Below are 19,826 nucleotides of genomic sequence, written 5' to 3' on the forward strand. Positions count from 1 at the left end.
GAAGCCGTCAAAATCGGGATGATATTACTGAAGCCTTCAAATTCAGGATGATATTACAGAAGCCTTCAAAATCCGGATGATATTACAGAAGCCTTTAAAACCGGGGGTGATATTACAGAAGCCTTCAAAATCGGGCTTATGTTACAGAAGCCTTCAAATTTGGGATGATATTATAGAAGTCTTCAAAATCGGGATGATATTACAGAAGCCTTCAAAATCGGGATGATATTGCAGAAGCCGTCAAAATCGGGATGATATTACATAAGCCTTCAAAGTCGGGATGATATTACACAAGGCTTCAAAATCGGGGGTGATATTACAGAAGACTTCAAAATCGGCATGATATTACAGAAGCCTTCAAAATCGGGATTACATTACAGAAGCATTCAAAATCGGGATTATATTACAGAAGCCTTCAAAATCGGGATGATATTACAGAAGCCTTCAAAATCAGGGATTACAGAAGCCTATGATATTACAGAAGCCTTCAAAATCGGGATGATATTACATAAGCCTTCAAAGTCGGGATGATATTACACAAGACTTCAAAATCGGGATGATATTACAGAAGACTTCAAAATCGGGATGATATTGCAGAAGCCTTCAAAATCGGGATTACATTACAGAAGTCTTCAAAATCGGGATTATATTACAGAAGCCTTCAAAATCGGGATTATATTACAGAAGCCTTCAAAATCGGGATGATATTACAGAAGCCTTCAAAATCGGGATGATATTACAGAAGCCTTCAAAATCGGGGTGATATTACAGAAGCCTTCAAAATCGGGATGATATTACAGAAGCTTTCTGGGGCATCAAAATAATACTCTGTCATAGAAAAAGTAAAAAAGGTAGTCAGCATGAATGAATGATTGACAGTTCCAAAATGACCTTTTCCACAATGAAATGTTATTTGAAGAGAAAAAATCCAGTGTGCGATAATCAGGTGGTCACAGTGATAAAAATTATATAAAGCGGAGAAAAATGTTGAAAACGTGTTTTTTTTTTATTCACACAGTGTTTTTAAATAGAAAAAAAAACGCCCATTTTGTTTTATTGTTATGTAATAATAATTGCGTACTCAAAATGAAGAGTTGAATAAATAACACTACCAAAAGGAAAGATGGTCGAAGATTAGACTACATTTTAAATTCCTACAATAATCAAGTGATAAAAACGAAACATCAAAACGTGACAAGAAAAAAACAAACAAACCAAAGAATGAGAAGAAAGTGATTAAAAAGAACCGAAATAATGAACAAAACTTGAAGAAAGCAATAAAAAAAACTGATAAAAACATGAGAAGACTGAGATAAAAAGGGACAAAGAAAGAGACGAGAGAGAGAGAGAAAAAAAGAGGAGAGTTCAAACCAGCAGGATGGTTGCTTGACCTCACCTCCACCAAGGGAAAGGCCACGTCATTGTAGATTCCTTCGGTAGTGGAGTCGGTGAAGTAGGCGCCGTCGAAGGCAAAGCTCTTTGGCTCGGCGTTGGGGTCTGCTGGGTTCGTCAGGAGGCAAGCGGTGTTGTTGGACATCTGGACGACGCACTATCAAAAATAATAAAGGAAAAAATTAATTTTTGAAGTTTGGGGAAGAAATTAATTTTTAAAGTTTGGGATGTCAGGCCAAATACGGGGCGTTACTTAAGGTTCTTTGCAGCGCGCCTCCGGCCCCTAGCTGCAACTCCTTTCGTTCCTTTTACTGTACCTCCTTTCATATTCTCTTTCTTCCATCTTACTTTCCACCCTCACCTAACAATTGATTCATAGTGCAACTGTGAGGCTTTCCTCCTGTTACACCTTTCAGACCTTTTACTGTCAATTTTCGTTTCAGCGCTGAATGGCCTAAATTCTATATTCAACTCGATAAACACTGGAGCACTTTCAGCTGGCCATTCAGCGTTTAATTCAAATTAAAATAAAGGAGAGGAAGTACAAGGACCCAAAGGTGGAACTGGGAGACAACACCATATTTGCACTATGAAGTCATAGTTAGAGAAGTTGGACAGCAAACTGAAGAAAGGAAACGGGAGCGGAGGTACAGTAAAAGACTAAGAAGTGGATGCAGCTTTGGGGGACGAAGGGATGCTGCAACCACCTTTTAGTAATACATACAGTGCACCACGTGAGGTGTACTGACGGAACTCCCTACTAGGATAACACAAAAAGGACTATGAACAGAAAATCCTCAGGATTAAAATTATGACAGTAATGAAGAGGAGACGGTTGGCTAACCGTTAAAGATGAATATATAAAATTAGCAAAATAAAATATCACGGTTATAAAATATTTAAATATATAAAAAACAAGAAGGAAAATATTCTAATTTCGAAATATTATCTGAGGGGAAAAAATAGGTCAAAAAAAGTTGAGAACCCACAATTTCAAGATATAAAATACAACAAATGAATTATAAAGCTGAAAGTATGAAAGATTGCAGATATCATACTATATACTGTATAAAAAAATAGTAAGTACATAACAATGAATTTCAAAACACACCACAATCATTCACCAGACTAAGTGACAGTTGGCTCCCAGCGGTATCGTTTCCAACGATTCGGCTGCAAATAAAACTTAGAGCAGTGTAACTTGCGGTAAAAAGAAATGTACCGCAGCACGAAATGTAGAGCGCGGGCAATAACAACGTATTCCACGGTAAATATTAATTCTTTTAACACTTGACCGACCGTTATATACCTGAGCGCTGCGTCTCTTTGCACCTTTCGATTTATGCGAGGTATCTTATTTTTGTATGTATATGAAAAATATTGGACTTACAAACATCAATATGATCGCGTTTGCACGCACGTTAGCACACAGATTTTATATATATATATATATATATATATATATATATATATATATATATATATATATATTTTATATATATAAATATATTATATATATATATATATATATATATATATATATATATATATATATAAATATAAATATATATATATATATATATATATATATATATATATATATATATATATATATATATATATATATATATATATATATATATATATACAGAGAGAGAGAGAGAGAGAGAGAGAGAGAGAGAGAGAGAGAGAGAGAGAGAGAGAGAAGAGAGAGAGAGAGAGAATTTCCTTATCATAAGTTGTAAGTAAAGACAATCTCATCTGCCCTTGGACACCAGAAAGTCTCTAAATTTTTGGGGCATGATAATTTCGCTGAAATGTTTTAAGTATTCTAAAATTACAAGTAATTATATTCCTGGTAATGACATGAAACTTCGGTTCTTTTACTTAGTTAAATCGCGGAATTTTATGATACCTGTGAAATTAATTATGCAGCATTTTGAGAGCGAAGTCCCTTCTCTTCGTGACTATTCCGTGTACATGTATTTTTATAAAAAGTTTAAAAGTATTTTTTATAAAAACGTTTAAAAGTATTTTTATAAAAAGTTTTTGTTTTTATAAAAAGTTGTAAATCCGGAATTAATATATTTTTATAAAAGGTTTAAAAGTATTTTATAAAAAGTTTTAAATCCAGAATTAATAAAGTTTTTTTTTTTTTTTAAACAGAAGCACCATGACTATCTGCTTATTTCTCCAAATAAATATGTGGCTGAAATGGAAAAAAAAGAAATTCTTCGAAAATTACAACGTTTACCTCCATATATTTCAAATGATTTTATACAATATCCTGATGAAACTGACTATCACCTGAACGCGTGTTCGCAGTTTCTGTAAAAAATATCTAATATTTTCCTTTCTAAAAATTTATAATCATTTCATCTTCCCCAGACCCTGCTACCCGGAATGTAAATACTCCTAATTCCAATGATTTTTTTTTTTATTTCCAGAAATATTCTTTGGGAACGTTAAAAGTCGCACTGCACTGAACACGTGTGCGTCTGGAACCTACTGCAGACGCTTATTTATTTGATATACGATATCGTTTCGGATGCGACGTGTCGTAAATAATGATACCGGGCGGATGTTTATTAAGGAAAAAGCTCAAGACGGATGCCTTTCATTCATGCAGCACACACACACATAGCACACACACATATACATATATATATATATATATATATATATATATATATATATATATATATATATATATATATATATATATATATATATATATATATATATATATATATATATAATATTATGTGTGTATGTAAGTATGTATATAATACATACATACATACATATATATAGTATATATATAAATACATTAATAAATTTATCGTATATAAAATTTTTGGAAAAATACCTGAGTAAATTTATCGTCGTATATAAATATTTTCGAAAAATACATTAATAAATTTATCGTATATAAAATTTTTGGAAAAATACCTGAATAAATTTGTCGTATATAAATAATTTGGAAAAAATACATTAATAAATTTATCGTATATAAAATTTATGGAATTGTGAAAAACTACGATAAGTTGATTTTCCAAATATATACAGTTTTTCGTTATTATCGCCAGCCAAAGTACGGTAAACTATACATATTTATCAACAAATAGTTTCACTTATTATAACGATAAATACCGTCGTTTATAACACGCTGCAAAAGCTTATGCATGGTCTAAAATGTAACTAATTCCTTTGCAATACTCACTGATTTTGATGCAGTACTGAATGTAAGCATGTGATGTACATAATGTACTAAATATATCGGACATTATGTGGGCGAGATGCGATTGCAAACGTTCTCATTTTACCCTCATATTTTTATGGCGTCATGTTAAATAATACCCATATTTAGTCGAACTTGATTAAAAGAACACACAGTTATATAAAACATAACCGCCTTATAAAATAAACTTTTAAAGATACAAACATTTTACCACACAGTAAAGCAGAATGGAGTAAACTGGATATATCCAAAACAGTAAAAGAAAAAAGTAAAAGAAAGACCGAGGCCTAGACCAGACCTGACGGTGTTTGCTTTGAGATCAATAACCTGACTTTATCACGACAGAGAGATCGACAAGACACACTTGGGGGGCGGGTGAAAGGGGGGGGGGTTGTCCCCTTTCAATCCGGATTGAGTGCCTGGGAGAATGACACAGTCGCGCCATTTCACAGATCTTCGGGTGATTCTTTAAGTTTTGTGAGTTTTTCGACCTCTCTCTCTCTCTCTCTCTCTCTCTCTCTCTCTCTCTCTCTCTCTCTCTCTCTCTCTCTCTCTCTCTCTCTCTTCATTTCAAAGATCTCCAGGTGACTTTTCAAGTTTTGTGAGTTTTTGGATCTCTCTCTCTCTCTCTCAATTCACAGATCTACAGATGATTTTTCAGGTTTTATGAGTTTTTCGACCCTCTCCCTCTCTCTCTCTCTCTCTCTCTCTCTCTCTCTCTCTCTCTCTCTCTCTCTCTCTCTCTCTCTCTCAACCTCATTTTCGGTGAGGCCCAAAGGGGAGGTGAAACTGACAGTAGCAAACCAAGTCTTTAGATATCACTAATTCTTCCGTTATTGTTATATTCTTGTATATGATAATTTTTGTTTCGCCTGTTCGTAGTATTACACAAAACGCTATGTTTGGGGCTTTACGAAAATTTGATTAGGTGCGTGTCTCATGAATGCCAACAAGTGATCATGTTTTGGGAAAGAAGTGGGGGGGGGGAGGGTGTAGGAATGCTCAGTCTTGGAGGAGGTTTCCGATTTCCCTACGTTCACATTATTATTATTATTATTATTATTATTATTATTATTATTATTATTATTATTATTATTATTATTATTATTGTGTGTATAGGTAGGACACCCTCTTTTCAACATGTTACATTGAAGTTATATATAGCTGCTTCAGTAGAAATGATTTTATCAAATCTGCTGAAGTAACGATGACCTTTATTATTATTATTATTATTATTATTATTATTATTATTATTATTATTATTATTATTATTATTACTCTCTTGAACATGGCTGATAATAACCAACTTCCATTAATCAGCAGTAAACGATAACTGAACAATACGCGGCGAATCGCTGAGAGAAGAGTCGTGAAAATGCCAATATATGGTGTTTTTCACAACACTGTGACAAAAGAGTAATAAATAAAACAGATTATGAATGTATTTATGCAATTTACTCTATATTTTAATCCTTTTTGAAAATGAAAGTAAGAATGAAACTCTTCCAGTGATCACTACCGATTAAACAATAAAAATAAAAATAATCATTCGTTTTTAGCTATTTATATATCTTTGTCTTCATTTTGATGTATTTATGTATGTTACTCCATATTTTAATCCCTTTTGAAAATGAAAGTGAGAATGAAACTCTTTCAATGATCTCTGCTGGTTGAAAAATGTAAATAAAAATATGAATTCATTTATAGCTAAATTATATATCTTTGTCTTCATTTTGATCACACAAGTTTGTAGCACGTAATTCACTAGACGAAAATAACAGTACTTTGTTTTCAATCACGGAAATGGCAACAGGTCATTTGCTTCCCACGAGAGAGTACAAAAACACCAAACTGTAATCATGATTTAATTCGGTTAAATCATAGGTGCTTATTCCATTACCTTAAGAGTGAAATGGGATATTTCTTAGAAGTTAAATTTATTTGAAAGCCTCAGGGATAAAATTTAAAACTTTTGCCAAAACATAAAACACAAACACCTAACCAGAATGGTTCTCTTACGTCATCAACTGTTTAAAGGCACAAAGGAAATTTCAGTGAACTTCAAAACTTTTAAGGACCCTCTTCATTACAGTCATTAAACTCCTCAGCGAAGGAAGAGTGGTCATTTACGAGAGGGAGGTCAAGGCATAATGACACGGAGTCACTGGACCTAAATCTTAGGTCCCGGTCATATTAGGCCAGCGAGAGCTGTCATTAACGCATTAACATTGTCATTATGTCACTCCTTCCCCGAAGGCAATTTGGTGGGTTGGTCTCTCTCTCTCTCTCTCTCTCTCTCTCTCTCTCTCTCTCTCTCTCTCTCTCTCTCTGTAAGCAATGTGGTGGGTCTCTCTATCTCTCTCCTTCCCGTATGCAATTTGAATCTGATCTCTCTCTCTCTCTCTCTCTCTCTCTCTCTCTCTCTCTCTCTCTCTCTCTCTCTCTCTCCTTTCCCGTGTGCAATTTGGTGGGCCCCTCTCTCCCTCTCCTTCCCCGTATGCAATTCAGTGGGTTTCTCTCTCTCTCTCTCTCTCTCTCTCTCCTCTCCCCTCTCTGCAGTTTCTCTGGCTCCGTCCCCTCTCTCTCTCTCTCTCTCTCTCTCTCTCTCTCTCTCTCTCTCTCTTGTCTTCTTCTCTCTCAATGTAAGTTTCTCTCTCTTCTCTCTTCAATCTCTCTCTTGGTCTCTCTCTCTCTCTCTCTCGATAATTCCCTCCTCTTAAACTTCATCTAACCTCATCAACTTCGCCAGGAATTTACTAAGGATCAATCTTTCCCCGAATAACCTCTTTGATGTCGGAATCCTTTTATTCTTCTTTTTTTCTTCTTCTTTTTAACCCTAATGAATTTATGCAGTTCCATAATTCGAATCTATTCATGGACCGGAAGTTAGTGCGTTGGAATTCTTTATAGTTAATCATTCTGATTTACGAGTTCAGTTCTCAAATTTAGAAATTCATTTTCCTGAAAGAAGTCTGAGGTGTCAATGACCGAATATAATGTTTGCGAAATTATGCAGATTAAAAATAGATGGCCCAAATAAGAGAGGAAATTGCCCTCTGGATCCGGATTAGTTCTTCAACCAATACTTATCTTTCTTAAGATCTCACCGAATAGCCGTGACCGGATTTTCAGACGGATTAATGTCACAAACACAACAGTTGGCCCTTAATCCACCGAACAAAAGAGTTTGTGACCAAATAGACATTTCAAGTAATGTCCTAATCCCAATGGTTGGCCTTTAATCCATCGAACAGGTTAGCTTTTGATCAAAATGACATTTAAAGAAATTATGAGTTATGATGCCAGGGAATTTATAATCAATTATTGTTGCATGATACAAAGTCCACCTTTGATAAAATTATCGTAAATTCTCACTAACAATTTTTTTTTGCGTAATCCTACTAAAAACAAACAAACAGAGCCAAAAGCAACCTACTTGTCAGAGCCCCTCAACCCCCCCCAAAAAAGAAAAGAATTACGCTACATTGACCTATCATTAACATGAAATAAATATTTACGAATATTTTCCTTATCAACAGCGATGGGAAAGACAAAATATACGTACACATACATTAGTATAATTTTAACATTGCATATTTTTAACACATGAGTGACTGAATATGTCCAAATAAGTTGTGTGTGAGAGAGAGAGAGAGAGAGAGAGAGAGAGAGAGAGAGAGAGAGAGAGAGAGAGAGAGAGAGAGAGAGAGAGAAATTTCATACTGTGAAAGTAGAGAGAAAGAAATTCTTTATTCTCAAAGGAGAGAGAGAGAGAGAGATTTTATACTGTAAAAGTAGAGACAGAGACAGAGATATTCTTTACTCTAAAAGGACAGAGAGAGAGAGAGAGAAATTTTATACTGTGAAAGTAGAGAGAAAGAGAAATTCTTTATTCTCAAAGGAGAGAGAGAGAGAGAGAGAGAGAGAGAGAGAGAGAGAGAGAGAGAGAGAGAGAGAGAGAGAGAGAATTTTATACTGTAAAAGTAGAGACAGAGACAGAGATATTCTTTACTCTAAAAGGACAGAGAGAGAGAGAGAGAAAATTTTATACTGTGAAAGTAGAGAGAAAGTGAAATTCTTTACTCTAAAAGGCCAGAGAGAGAGAGAGAGAGAGAGAGAGAGAGAGAGAGAGAGAGAGAGAGAGAGAGAGAGAGAGAGAGATTTCATACTGTGAAAGTAGAGAGAAATTCTTTACTCTAAAAGGACAGAGAGAGAGAGAGAGAGAAATTTATACTGTGAAAGTAGAGAGAAAGTGAAATTCTTTACTCTAAAAGGCCAGAGAGAGAGAGAGAGAGAGAGAGAGAGAGAGAGAGAGAGAGAGAGAGAGAGAGAGAGAGAGAGAGAAATTTCATACTGTGAAAGTAGAGAGAAATTCTTTACTCTAAAAGGACAGAGAGAGAGAGAGAGAGAGAGAGAGAGAGAATGACTCAGCCTACCCTATTTCCATTCTTCATCTCGTTACTCAGAAGAGTTATAAAAGAAAATTACCCGGCGAGGTCGTTCTCACAGATCCATGACACCACTTGACCCTCGTATTTCTGGACGAATTACGATCTCATATTGACCCGTTGCCGTCGTCGTGTTCTGCAGTCATCTCATTTCCAGGTATGATTCGATTCTGTCACTTTTTCCCCCCCGATTCATGGATCTCTCTCTCTCTCTCTCTCTCTCTCTCTCTCTCTACAGTAAGTGTTTCTCTCTTTATTACTTCTAAAGCAAACATTCTCTCTCTCCAGTAAAGTATTTCTCTTTTTTACTTCTACAGCAAACATTTTCTCTCTCTCTCTAATTCTACAGTAAGGCATCTCTCTCTTTTTTTACTTCTACAGTAAATATTCTCTCTCCCCCTCTGTCTCTCTCTCTCTCTCTTTTCTCACTTCTATAGCAGAAATTTCTCTCTCTCTCACATAAATTTGAATCAATGAACTATGGTGATAAAGTAGGAATGCTATATGCATATAAAGGACCTAATAATGAGACAATCACAAACAAGGAAGCAGTTAAAGACCTTGGTGTGATGTTGAATAGGAATATGTTATGCAATGATCAAATAGCAATTCTATTGGCAAAATGCAAAGCAAAAATGGGAATGTTGTTCCGGCACTTCAAAACAAGAAAAGCTGAACACATGATTATGCTTTATAAAACGTACGTACGTAGTCCACTTGAATATTGCAATATAATATGGTACCCACACTACAAAAGGATATTGCACAAATAGAGAGTGTACAAAGGTCATTTACAGCTAGAATAGAAGAAGTTAAGGACCTTGACTACTGGGAAAGACTACAATTCTTAAATTTATATAGTCTTGAAAGGAGAAGAGAACGCTACATGGTAATTCAAGCATGGAAACAGATAGAAGGAATTACCGAAAATATCATGGAACTAAAATTATCAAAAGAGCAAGCAGAGGTAGATTAATAGTGCCAAAAAACTATACCAGGAAAATTAAGGAAAGCACACAGGACATTAATCCACCACGCACCAGCATCGATAATGCAGCGTCTATTCAATGCGCTACCAGCTCATCTGAGGAACATAACAGGAGTGAGCGTAGATGTGTTTAAGAATAAGCTCGACAAATATCTAAGATGCATCCCAGACCATCCAAGACTGGAAGATGCAAAATATACCGGAAGATGCGTTAGCAACTCTCTGGTAGACATCAAAGGCGCCTCACACTGAGGGACCTGGGGCAACCCGAACGAATTGTAAGGTCTGTAAGGTAAGGTAAGGTCTCTCTCTCTCTCTCTCTCTCTCTCTCTCTCTCTCTCTCTCTCTCTCTCTCTCTCTCTCTCTCTCTCTCTCTTTCTAAAAAAAAAGTATTTTTCTATTCTTTACATCTACAGCAAACATTTTCTCTCGCTCTCTCTCCTTCTACAATAAAGTATTTCTCTTATTTACTTCTACAGCAAACATTTTCTCTCTCTCTCTCTCTCTCTCTCTCTCTCTCTCTCTCTCTCTCTCTCTCTCCAAGGTCACACCACGAATGATTCCATCAAAACGCCATATCGATATTAGGTAGCGTGTGAATGTTACAGGACATTCCACAAAACACGAGTGTTTGTAATAGGTGTCGACGAAAATACGAAGCCTTCTCCTTCGCCTGTCCCGAATTCGGAAAAAATGTCGTTTCTACAGCGACCAAGGACCGGAGTAATCCGTAATTGACGAATCCTGAGATAACAACGGTCAATTTACCTCATTTGTGCAAAAATTCAAATACGATGTGAATTTTTTTTTCCAGGGAGTAAAATTCCAGGCTGAAAATGTTATTTTTGCCTGTGCAATCAGGCAGTAAGATTCAGTGTAATTAGGATAATGGGACTCTGTAGTAATACAGAGAAATGCAAATGATTTTGTGTGTCCGTCTGTAGACATCAGATGAATGACAATGCCCTTTGAAGTAGGAGAAATGCAACACGTGCATGTGTCTGTTTATAAATATGCATATCATAATGGTGGCAAAATTTTATCAGCCACAGACACCGATGACCATTGCTGTTTCCACGCCAAGCTGCGGAGTTACAGTAAAAATCATGATATTTAATAAATTCAGAATATTCTCAAGGGCAAAATCTAATTGCTCTCAAATTAAATTAGTATTGTGTTGTGTCGAATCTTACTGTTTTACTATTACTACGACAACTATCATAAGTTATTATTATTATTATTATTATTATTATTATTATTATTATTATTATTCAGAAGATGAACCCTATTCATATGGAATAAGTGCACCAAAGGGGCCATTGACTCGAAATTCAAGCTTCTAATGAATGGTGTTCATTAGAAAGAAGTAGCAGACCACAAAAACAATAAGTGTACTTCTATTTTTATTTACGAAACACAATAAAAAAAAATTAATAACGCGTTGCTCTTCCATCACTGCCGAACACAGCTTCTCTATACCACCACCCCTACGCCATTCGCATTAACGAGAACCTCGTCCATAAACCAAACTATTTTCACCGATGTGGTGCGGCACACATATCATTATCACTTAGAGGGTCGATGTCCTAAATCCGTGCCTACCCAACAAGATTACAAGGGCGGTCGACGGTGGACAAAGGGGTGGGGAGGTGACGACGGAGGGAGGGGAAGGGAAATGGGGGGGTCTGCTTGGTGGGTGGGGTCAGGTATCGGACTGGTAGGAAACCTGAGAGCAACCCTGGGATAGAGTATGGGAGGAAGACGGAAGGGGAAGTGAGGGGGTGGGGGTGGGCGTAGGAACAGTGTTTGGGTCAAGAAAGTGCAAATCCCTCTCCAGAGTTTTTTTTTTTATAATTTCATATGTTTATCTGAGCACGAGACAGCATTTTTCTTCCCTTTGACATTCGGGTCAGATACTGAAACATGGCCTTCGTTTGCCGGTATGATTTGATGAACTAGAGAAAGAGAAAGTTTTCCATTATTTATATATATATATATATATATATATATATATATATATATATATATATATATATATATATATATATATATATATATATATATATATATATATATATATATATATATATATATATATATATATATATATATATATATATATATATATACATATACATATACATATATATATATATATATATATATATATATATATATATATATATATATATATATATATATATATATGTGTGTGTGTATGTGTGTATGTGTGTGTGTGTGTGTGTGTGTGTGTGTGTGTGTGTGTACACACACACACACGCTACACTGCGTAATCATTGCAAACTATAGTTGATTAAGACTATAAATTACCGATTTCAAGGTATCGCTGTTGTCAAATAATGACACCGACGGCTATATATATTTATAGCCAAGACGTATTTCACTCTTCAGGCAGGTCTCATTGCCACTCCAATCGACCTCTGCATTAAAAGAGAATGAAAACTGGATGGGATTCAATCTTCAAAAGCGTGTCTCAGGGAGTGTCGATAAACCAGGAGGACCCATCGGTGAATAATGGTTACAGTCGACCTTGATGGTCAGGGATAAAACTCACTCGTACTTCTTCACCACTCGTGAGAGGCTATTAGTTTATTGAACACCCCTTCCCATCCAATGAGAGTCGTAGCATCACTAAAAGATACATATTCAGAGCGCCCAAAAGGGTTGAGTCACATAGTGGAAAAACCCCAGCCATCAGCACAGGGCTTTTAACATCGAAGTACGTGCAATTCAAACTAAACCAATACTTTTAAATCAAATTTACATTCACATCAACAAAGAGGGGAAACCCCCTCTGACCGATACACATCGTTGAGTGGGTTACCAGAAAGAGCGGAGAGTGAAACAACAACGAAGGAAAGGTAGCCTTTTATTATACAAATCACATGACGACGGTCTCCAAAGATGAATGCATTGTAAAAGACTCTACAATCGCCAACGTTTATCATACTGACAGCGCGGCGGGTATAAGCACCACACTATGCTATCAATAAAAAAAAAATGTGCATTTTCTCTTTGATAATAATTTGGGACCCCGTACAGCAGAGCTCCAAAGGAGTAATCTAATATATAAACTGTACTGTATTGCCAAAGTAAGGAATGTAAGCCTTGCCAAGCTTTATACATCGAGATTGGGGTGACTAACACTCGTCTGTCGAGAAGACTGACCAGCCACCTTCAGGACGGTGCCATGAAGTGGCACTACCTGGAGAAGCATGGCCTTGTTTCACTTAAAGAACTGTTGACAGAAGGGCGAGAAATACTGGACTACCACAGAAACAAGAGCGCCTCTTCGGTATCGACGCTTCATATATTAAAGAAATCCTTCGAATAATTTACAACATGAAGAATTATTTATACATCGATACTGAAACAACTTTCTGAGTTTCGGACTACAAGAATCAAGATTCTACTCACTGAAGATATACATATATATACATATACACACACATATATATATAATATATATACATATATGTATGACATATATATATGAATATATATATATATATATATATATATATATATATATATATATATATATATATATATATATATATATATATATATATATATATATATATATATATATATATATATATATATGTATATAGACTTGAAACTCTCTCTTTCCAGCGAGTAGAATCTTGATTCTTGGAGTCCGAAAGTCAGGAAGTTGTTTCAGTATCGAAGTATAAATAATTCTTCGTACTGTAAATTAATCGAAGGTTTTTGTTTAATATATAAAACGTCGATACTGAAGAGGCGCTCTTGCTCCTGTGGTAGTCCAGTATTTCTCGCCCTTCTGTCAATAGTTCTTTAAGTGAAACAATGCCATGCTTCTCCAGGTAGTGCCACTACATGGCACCGCACCGTCCTGATGGTAGCTGGTCAGTCCTCTCGAGAGACAAGTCCTAATCAACCCAATCTCGATGTATGAAGCTTGGTAAGGCTCACATTCCTTACTTTGGCGATACAGTTAATATATTAGATTATTCCTTTGGAGGTCTGCTGTGCAAGGTTACACATTATTCTCATGGAGGAAATGCGATTTTTGTACTGAGATATATATATATATATATATATATATATATATATATATATATATATATATATGTGTATATATATATATATATATATATACGTGTACAAGCTCTAGTAGCAAGCAGCCAGTACCGATGTACTCCACAACCCAAGGATTTCCGATAACTTTAAGGTCACATAACACAGGCAGGACGGCTTTACTTGGAAATGCAAAGGTTGCATCGATGACCACTTAATAATAGAGTACGTGGGATAGGTTAGTCAGACACCAATTCTTTGTAGGAAGAGCAGAAGTGAAGTGGAAGAGATGTAAAATGTAAGTGTAAAAATGTCATTCGAGTTTAATGGCCTTATCACCATTACAATTCATGTAGAGCAATGGACGCTGAATAATTGGGAAGAGTTTCGGAAAATATGCATAAAAAATTAACAAAAAAGCAAAACGTTAACTGAATTAAAATGAAGTGATGCTGAAAATATTTAGATCTTCATCATCACCAAGTGTCATCACGGGAGTGAATATCATCATTATCAGCTTGTCTAATCCTTCGGGCCAGCCCTAGAAGAGTTGTTATTAACTCAGTGGTCTGGTTAAACTAACGTTAAAAAAAAAAAAAAAAAAAAAAACATGAGTACTTCGACTGCTTCAAATGAAGGTGGCATTAATCTGAAGTTACTTTTACCAAACATATCATAATGGCTGAAATGTAATAATATATGACCCATCGCATACTGGCTGAATGCATTATTTCAATGAAAGTGCATTGAACCATCTAACAGTGTAAAATTTAAAACGGGTAATAATAAATAATTAAAATGTGTATATTTCTCAGAAATTACTACAGTAGTGTGTTTTTATTTGCTACAAATATCATGTTCAGGAAATGACCTTCGACAGCTGAAAATAGAAAAATATTAACTTTGCGCAAGTAAATGTACGATTTCGAAAGATTTTTTATTTCAATAAAAAGTAGCTAGCTGTATAATTCAGTTCTAACTAAATAACACAAAAAGACTCCATTAAAATTTCATAAAAATGACCCGCACTTACAGACTACGATTTATGGGAAATCTATTGAAGTGAACTGAATGTGAAATGATTTATAGCAGCTCTTAATGCCGTGATTATTACCCTCATATTCAACTTTTGCTCTAAAAAGAAACACACACACACACACACCCACACACAATTTTGTAGTCACAGATATCTCTTTCGGTTACAGAACACACAATCCTGTGGTTATTCTGTGATATTCTGTCATACCTCTGCGAACGCAGGTATTATGTGCGTGTTTATTTATAAATAATAATGTTAAGTTTAACAAGATTTAAAGTCTGTCCATCAAATATTATCATTTAAATAAAACCTAAAGACATGCACATTTTACGGAACGTGTAATCCAAACTTGCAAGTCTTCCTTAAAAAAAAAAAAAAAAAAAACAGTGAATATGAGAAAGACTGATTGCCAACAATGTCTTCTCAGCTTGACCTTGATGAAATCGAATCCAGTCCACAAAATTTACTGCAAAAGTACACATTTGATCTAGTTATACGTAATAATAGGATTACATCTAGTTATACGTAATAATAGGATTAAAAATAAAATTTGTCATCATACATTGTATTTCTCGTTCGCTTTAAAGGAAAACAAAGATCAGGAAACAGTAAGGGTGATTCACCATGTAAAGCCAGTGCCATTGCTTATCTTACTTTGTTTTTTATTTTATTTATTTATTTATTTATTTTTTTTTTTGCTGGGAAAACTGCATCTCTACACCTCAGCACAATATAGCAGGGAACAGAACCTAACTGTTCGAAGTGTTCTTTCTTTTAACCCGATCTCTCCTAAGGTCACGTAAAATTCGCTCCCCTCCCACACTAAACAAAGTTATAAATCACAGTTTACACTCAAGATGAGGTCAGGTCTTTTAAAATAACAGCTAATGTTAAACAGCAAGTACCTCACAATGCTTTTACTTGCAGTTTAAAGACCTATAAAAACTTTTTTTCTCGAAAATGACGGGGAGAAACTTTTTTTAAAACAAAGATGGGTCACGCTAAGCTTAAGGTGTAGGTGACATACCCACTTCTATACTGGAGAGCCAAAAGTGTTGAGAGAGGGTGCACTGTAAAAACGCAATTAGAGATCTAAGGAAAAAGGGACTTTGGAAGTATCAGGTTCCCGAAACAATTTAGCCTGTGCAAAGTTTAAACTGCTTTCCAGTTCTCAGAGCAACTTCGCTGGAACACGAGAACTTTTTCAGGCAACACCTCACTTCTGGAGCAATTTGTATCGATGGTGAAATGACCTCGAAATGCGACGTTTTTTCAAAATGTTTTTAAGAGTTCCATGAGCCTGCGTTTTCCACTCGAATTCCTCTTAGGAAGAAAGTCTGCAGAAAAAGGTTATTCAAGGTAATATCCTATAAAAACAAAGCATTTTCATTCGAAGTGATTTATTGTCATTCAGATTTCTCGAAGAATAACGTCTGAGACAACGCATATTTACTGTGATACCCTCTATGAACTTGAGATACTGAGAACTATCATTATCAGAGTTGTACATGACAACATTAACCATGCGAAGGTTAACTTTCATTCAAAAAAGAAAACGTACACAGCATTCAAAAGAGAAAACGTACACAGATGCTTAGGCGCCATCGTCATAGGACATATGAAGTGAATATCGTACCTCTCACGAACAGTTAACATGCAATGCTCAAGAGAAGGGAAAGGGGAGAGAGAGATATGGGAGGGGTGGAGGAACGGTGTTTATAAGAAGATAGAGGGGGTGGGGAAGGGATGGCGTTGAATAGCACCTGGGGGGGGGAGGAGGAGAGGGGTGTTTACCCACGTATTACCTCGCTGTGATTGCAGGAGCCACAAGGTACAGGCATTTAAGGGCACCGTGAATACCAGGTGATATTGGCCCCAGCTCTGTTATTAGAATTACCGTTTCTGTCATAGTCTAAGTGGGTGACTGCGCTCGCTCACGCACGCGCGCACAGATCGCGTGAGTGCTACGATTGTAGTAGGGGATCGCCTTCTATTTTGTGAGGGACCTTGAAAATGCTCTCCTGCCAATGTTTGAACGTTGGGTTGTTTGAGCGTTTCAGTGCATAAACGGAATGACGGGATTATTTCGTTCAAAGAATAAAATCGCCTTGTTTTTTTCCCTCTCTTATCGTTTCACAGGATAAGATTTAATGAATATTTTGTTTATTCATCATAGACTACCACAAGAATTACTTTTAGTAGTGAATTTGCTTTTGGCATGCAATAACGCCAATAGCTAATTAACTTATTCATCGTAAAAGCGTATTTACTATTTCCTCCAGGTAAATCAATATGCTGTTCTCTTCCTCTATATCAAAGAAATGTTTAGTAATTTAAGACAGACCAACAGGTAGGAGATACCTGCCTTTTACTTTCTCCCCGTTTTACTCACCAAGACCCAGGTGACAAGGTAGAGTTGGATAGGAATCTTTAAAAGATTAATCTTCATTATACATAAAATCTATAATATAGATTATACATATGTATTATGTATAGTACACGTCATAACAGACGATGCGCTTACATAAATAAACATGTACCAATAGTGTACTGACAATGAAAGTATATGTGGTCACGAGTCATAAACTGCAGGGTGACTGAATATTACAAAGTATATTTAAGTATTCAAGAATATGGAACGAGTGACCTATATTGACTTTATGTAGCCCAGGTCTGAAGAAACACGGAATAAAATTTAAAGCACAACAGAATAAGTAATGAAATTATAAATCACTGGAGCAGAAATATGAAAGTGAAATACCTGCAGAATGATAAAACAGTTCTCTCTCTCTCTCTCTCTCTCTCTCTCTCTCTCTCTCTCTCTCTCTCTCTCTCTCTCTCTCTCTCTCTCTCTCTGAAAGCGAGAACTCTTTTATCATTCTGCAGGTATTTCTTAGAGTCTCTCTCTTTTCTCTCTCTCTCTTCTCATCTAAATATGATATATATATATATATATATATATATATATATATATATATATATATATATATATATATATATATATATATATATATATATATATATATATATATATATATATAATATATTTAGATGAGAAGAGAGAGAGAGAACTGTTTTATCATTCTGCAGGTATTTCTTAGAGCTCTATCTCTCGCTCTCTCTCCTCATCTAAATATATAATATATAAATATTTAGATGAGAAGAGAGAGAGAGAGAGAGAGAGAGAGAGAGAGAGCGTCTAAGACCTTGCTTTCAAGGACTATTAGAATGCTAAGAGACTGTCACTTATCTGATCGATCAAGTCATTTTGGAACGGCATTTAGAGCTAATGACATTTCGAGTGCGAATGATCCTACTACCACTGTTAGCAGATACTGACCGCAATGAAAAGAAATCAATGTTACCTTTTCCATATCTTAAAAGCAGCTCACGAAATTTGCACAGCACAGATATGTCAACATTTACAGGTATGTTTATGTTTTATAAAGTGCACATTAGCTTTTCCTCGACATTATATAGACATACGTACTCACGTACACAAACCCTAAAACTTTCGTACACATTTATTAATTAGATAATGACTGATTAATTATATATATATATATATATATATATATATATATATATATATATATATATATATATATATATATATATATATATATTAATATATATATAAAAAGTGTTTTCTCAATAGAAGTCTAAGGATAAATGCCATATTCGTAATTAAATTGCTGATTCTTGAATGAACCACTAGTAAAAAAAAAAAAAAAATAGAATTTCCATAACATTAGCAGCTTTATGTAATTTCTCAAAGTGCTCATCAACAGCGCGTCGAACGCCCTAACTACTCATCTTAAATCCCTCAACCTGCCCTTGCATCTACTCTCTAGGAAGACAGCTATAAAAATATCTTCCTCGCTATTCACTGTTTCCCAAGTAAACTTATTAATATTATTTTTTTTGGAAACTATGTATTTCAACAATTAAAACTGCGTCTATAACTAGATACCCAGTAGGGGGGTAGTGCCGTCAGCGCACCTCATGCGGTGCACTGTAGGCATTACATAAGGTTCTTTGTAGCGTGCCTTCGGCCCCTAGCCGCAGCCCTTCCGTTCCTTTTACTGTACCTCCTTTCATATTCTCTTCCATCTTACTTTCCACCCTCTCCTAACAATTGATCCATAGTGCAACTGCGAGTTTTCCTCCTCTCACAACCTTTCACACCTTTTACCGTCAATTTCCGTTTCAGCGCCGAATGACCTCATAGGTCCCAGTGCTGGGCCATTGGCTTAAATTCTATATCCAATTCTAAAAGTAGATAAAGCTCCTAGGCTGTGCTTTTATTATTACACAAACTGCACAGTATTTATTAATCATATACTTCATCGAATTCATGAGATATTCCAAAAAGTGTGAACGTTCATGTTACAATTTGAGCAGGTGCGAGAGCCAGTATCTTCCTGCGAGCATACAGTGCAGAGCAGAATCATTTTTTATTCAGTGTATGAGGTTTCGTTTCTGCTTCTCCGTCTGTCTCTCGTTCTCTGGTACACTTCGAGAATCGTGTGTTTCCTGATGATCTCGTGAATTACTAACAACCTGAGAAAGCCGGAGTATAGATATGGCGACAGGCGGACTCTTGTGGAACATCCGAATCAAAAAGTTATTATT

General features: G+C 35.5%; 1 protein-coding gene across 1 annotated transcript in view; it reads right to left on the reverse strand.

Moving 5' to 3' along the window:
• LOC136849273 (osmotic avoidance abnormal protein 3-like) overlaps window positions 1-19,826 on the reverse strand; it is a 162,722-nt gene that overhangs the window by 85,749 nt on the left and 57,147 nt on the right. The window contains exon 4 of the mRNA XM_067122569.1: window positions 1,397-1,549. Within this exon, the coding sequence (XP_066978670.1) occupies window positions 1,397-1,549 (153 nt within the window). The remainder of the gene's footprint in view (window positions 1-1,396; window positions 1,550-19,826) is intronic.

Source organism: Macrobrachium rosenbergii, chromosome 20 (genome assembly GCF_040412425.1).
Source record: "Macrobrachium rosenbergii isolate ZJJX-2024 chromosome 20, ASM4041242v1, whole genome shotgun sequence".
Taxonomy (NCBI): Eukaryota; Metazoa; Arthropoda; class Malacostraca; order Decapoda; family Palaemonidae; genus Macrobrachium; species Macrobrachium rosenbergii.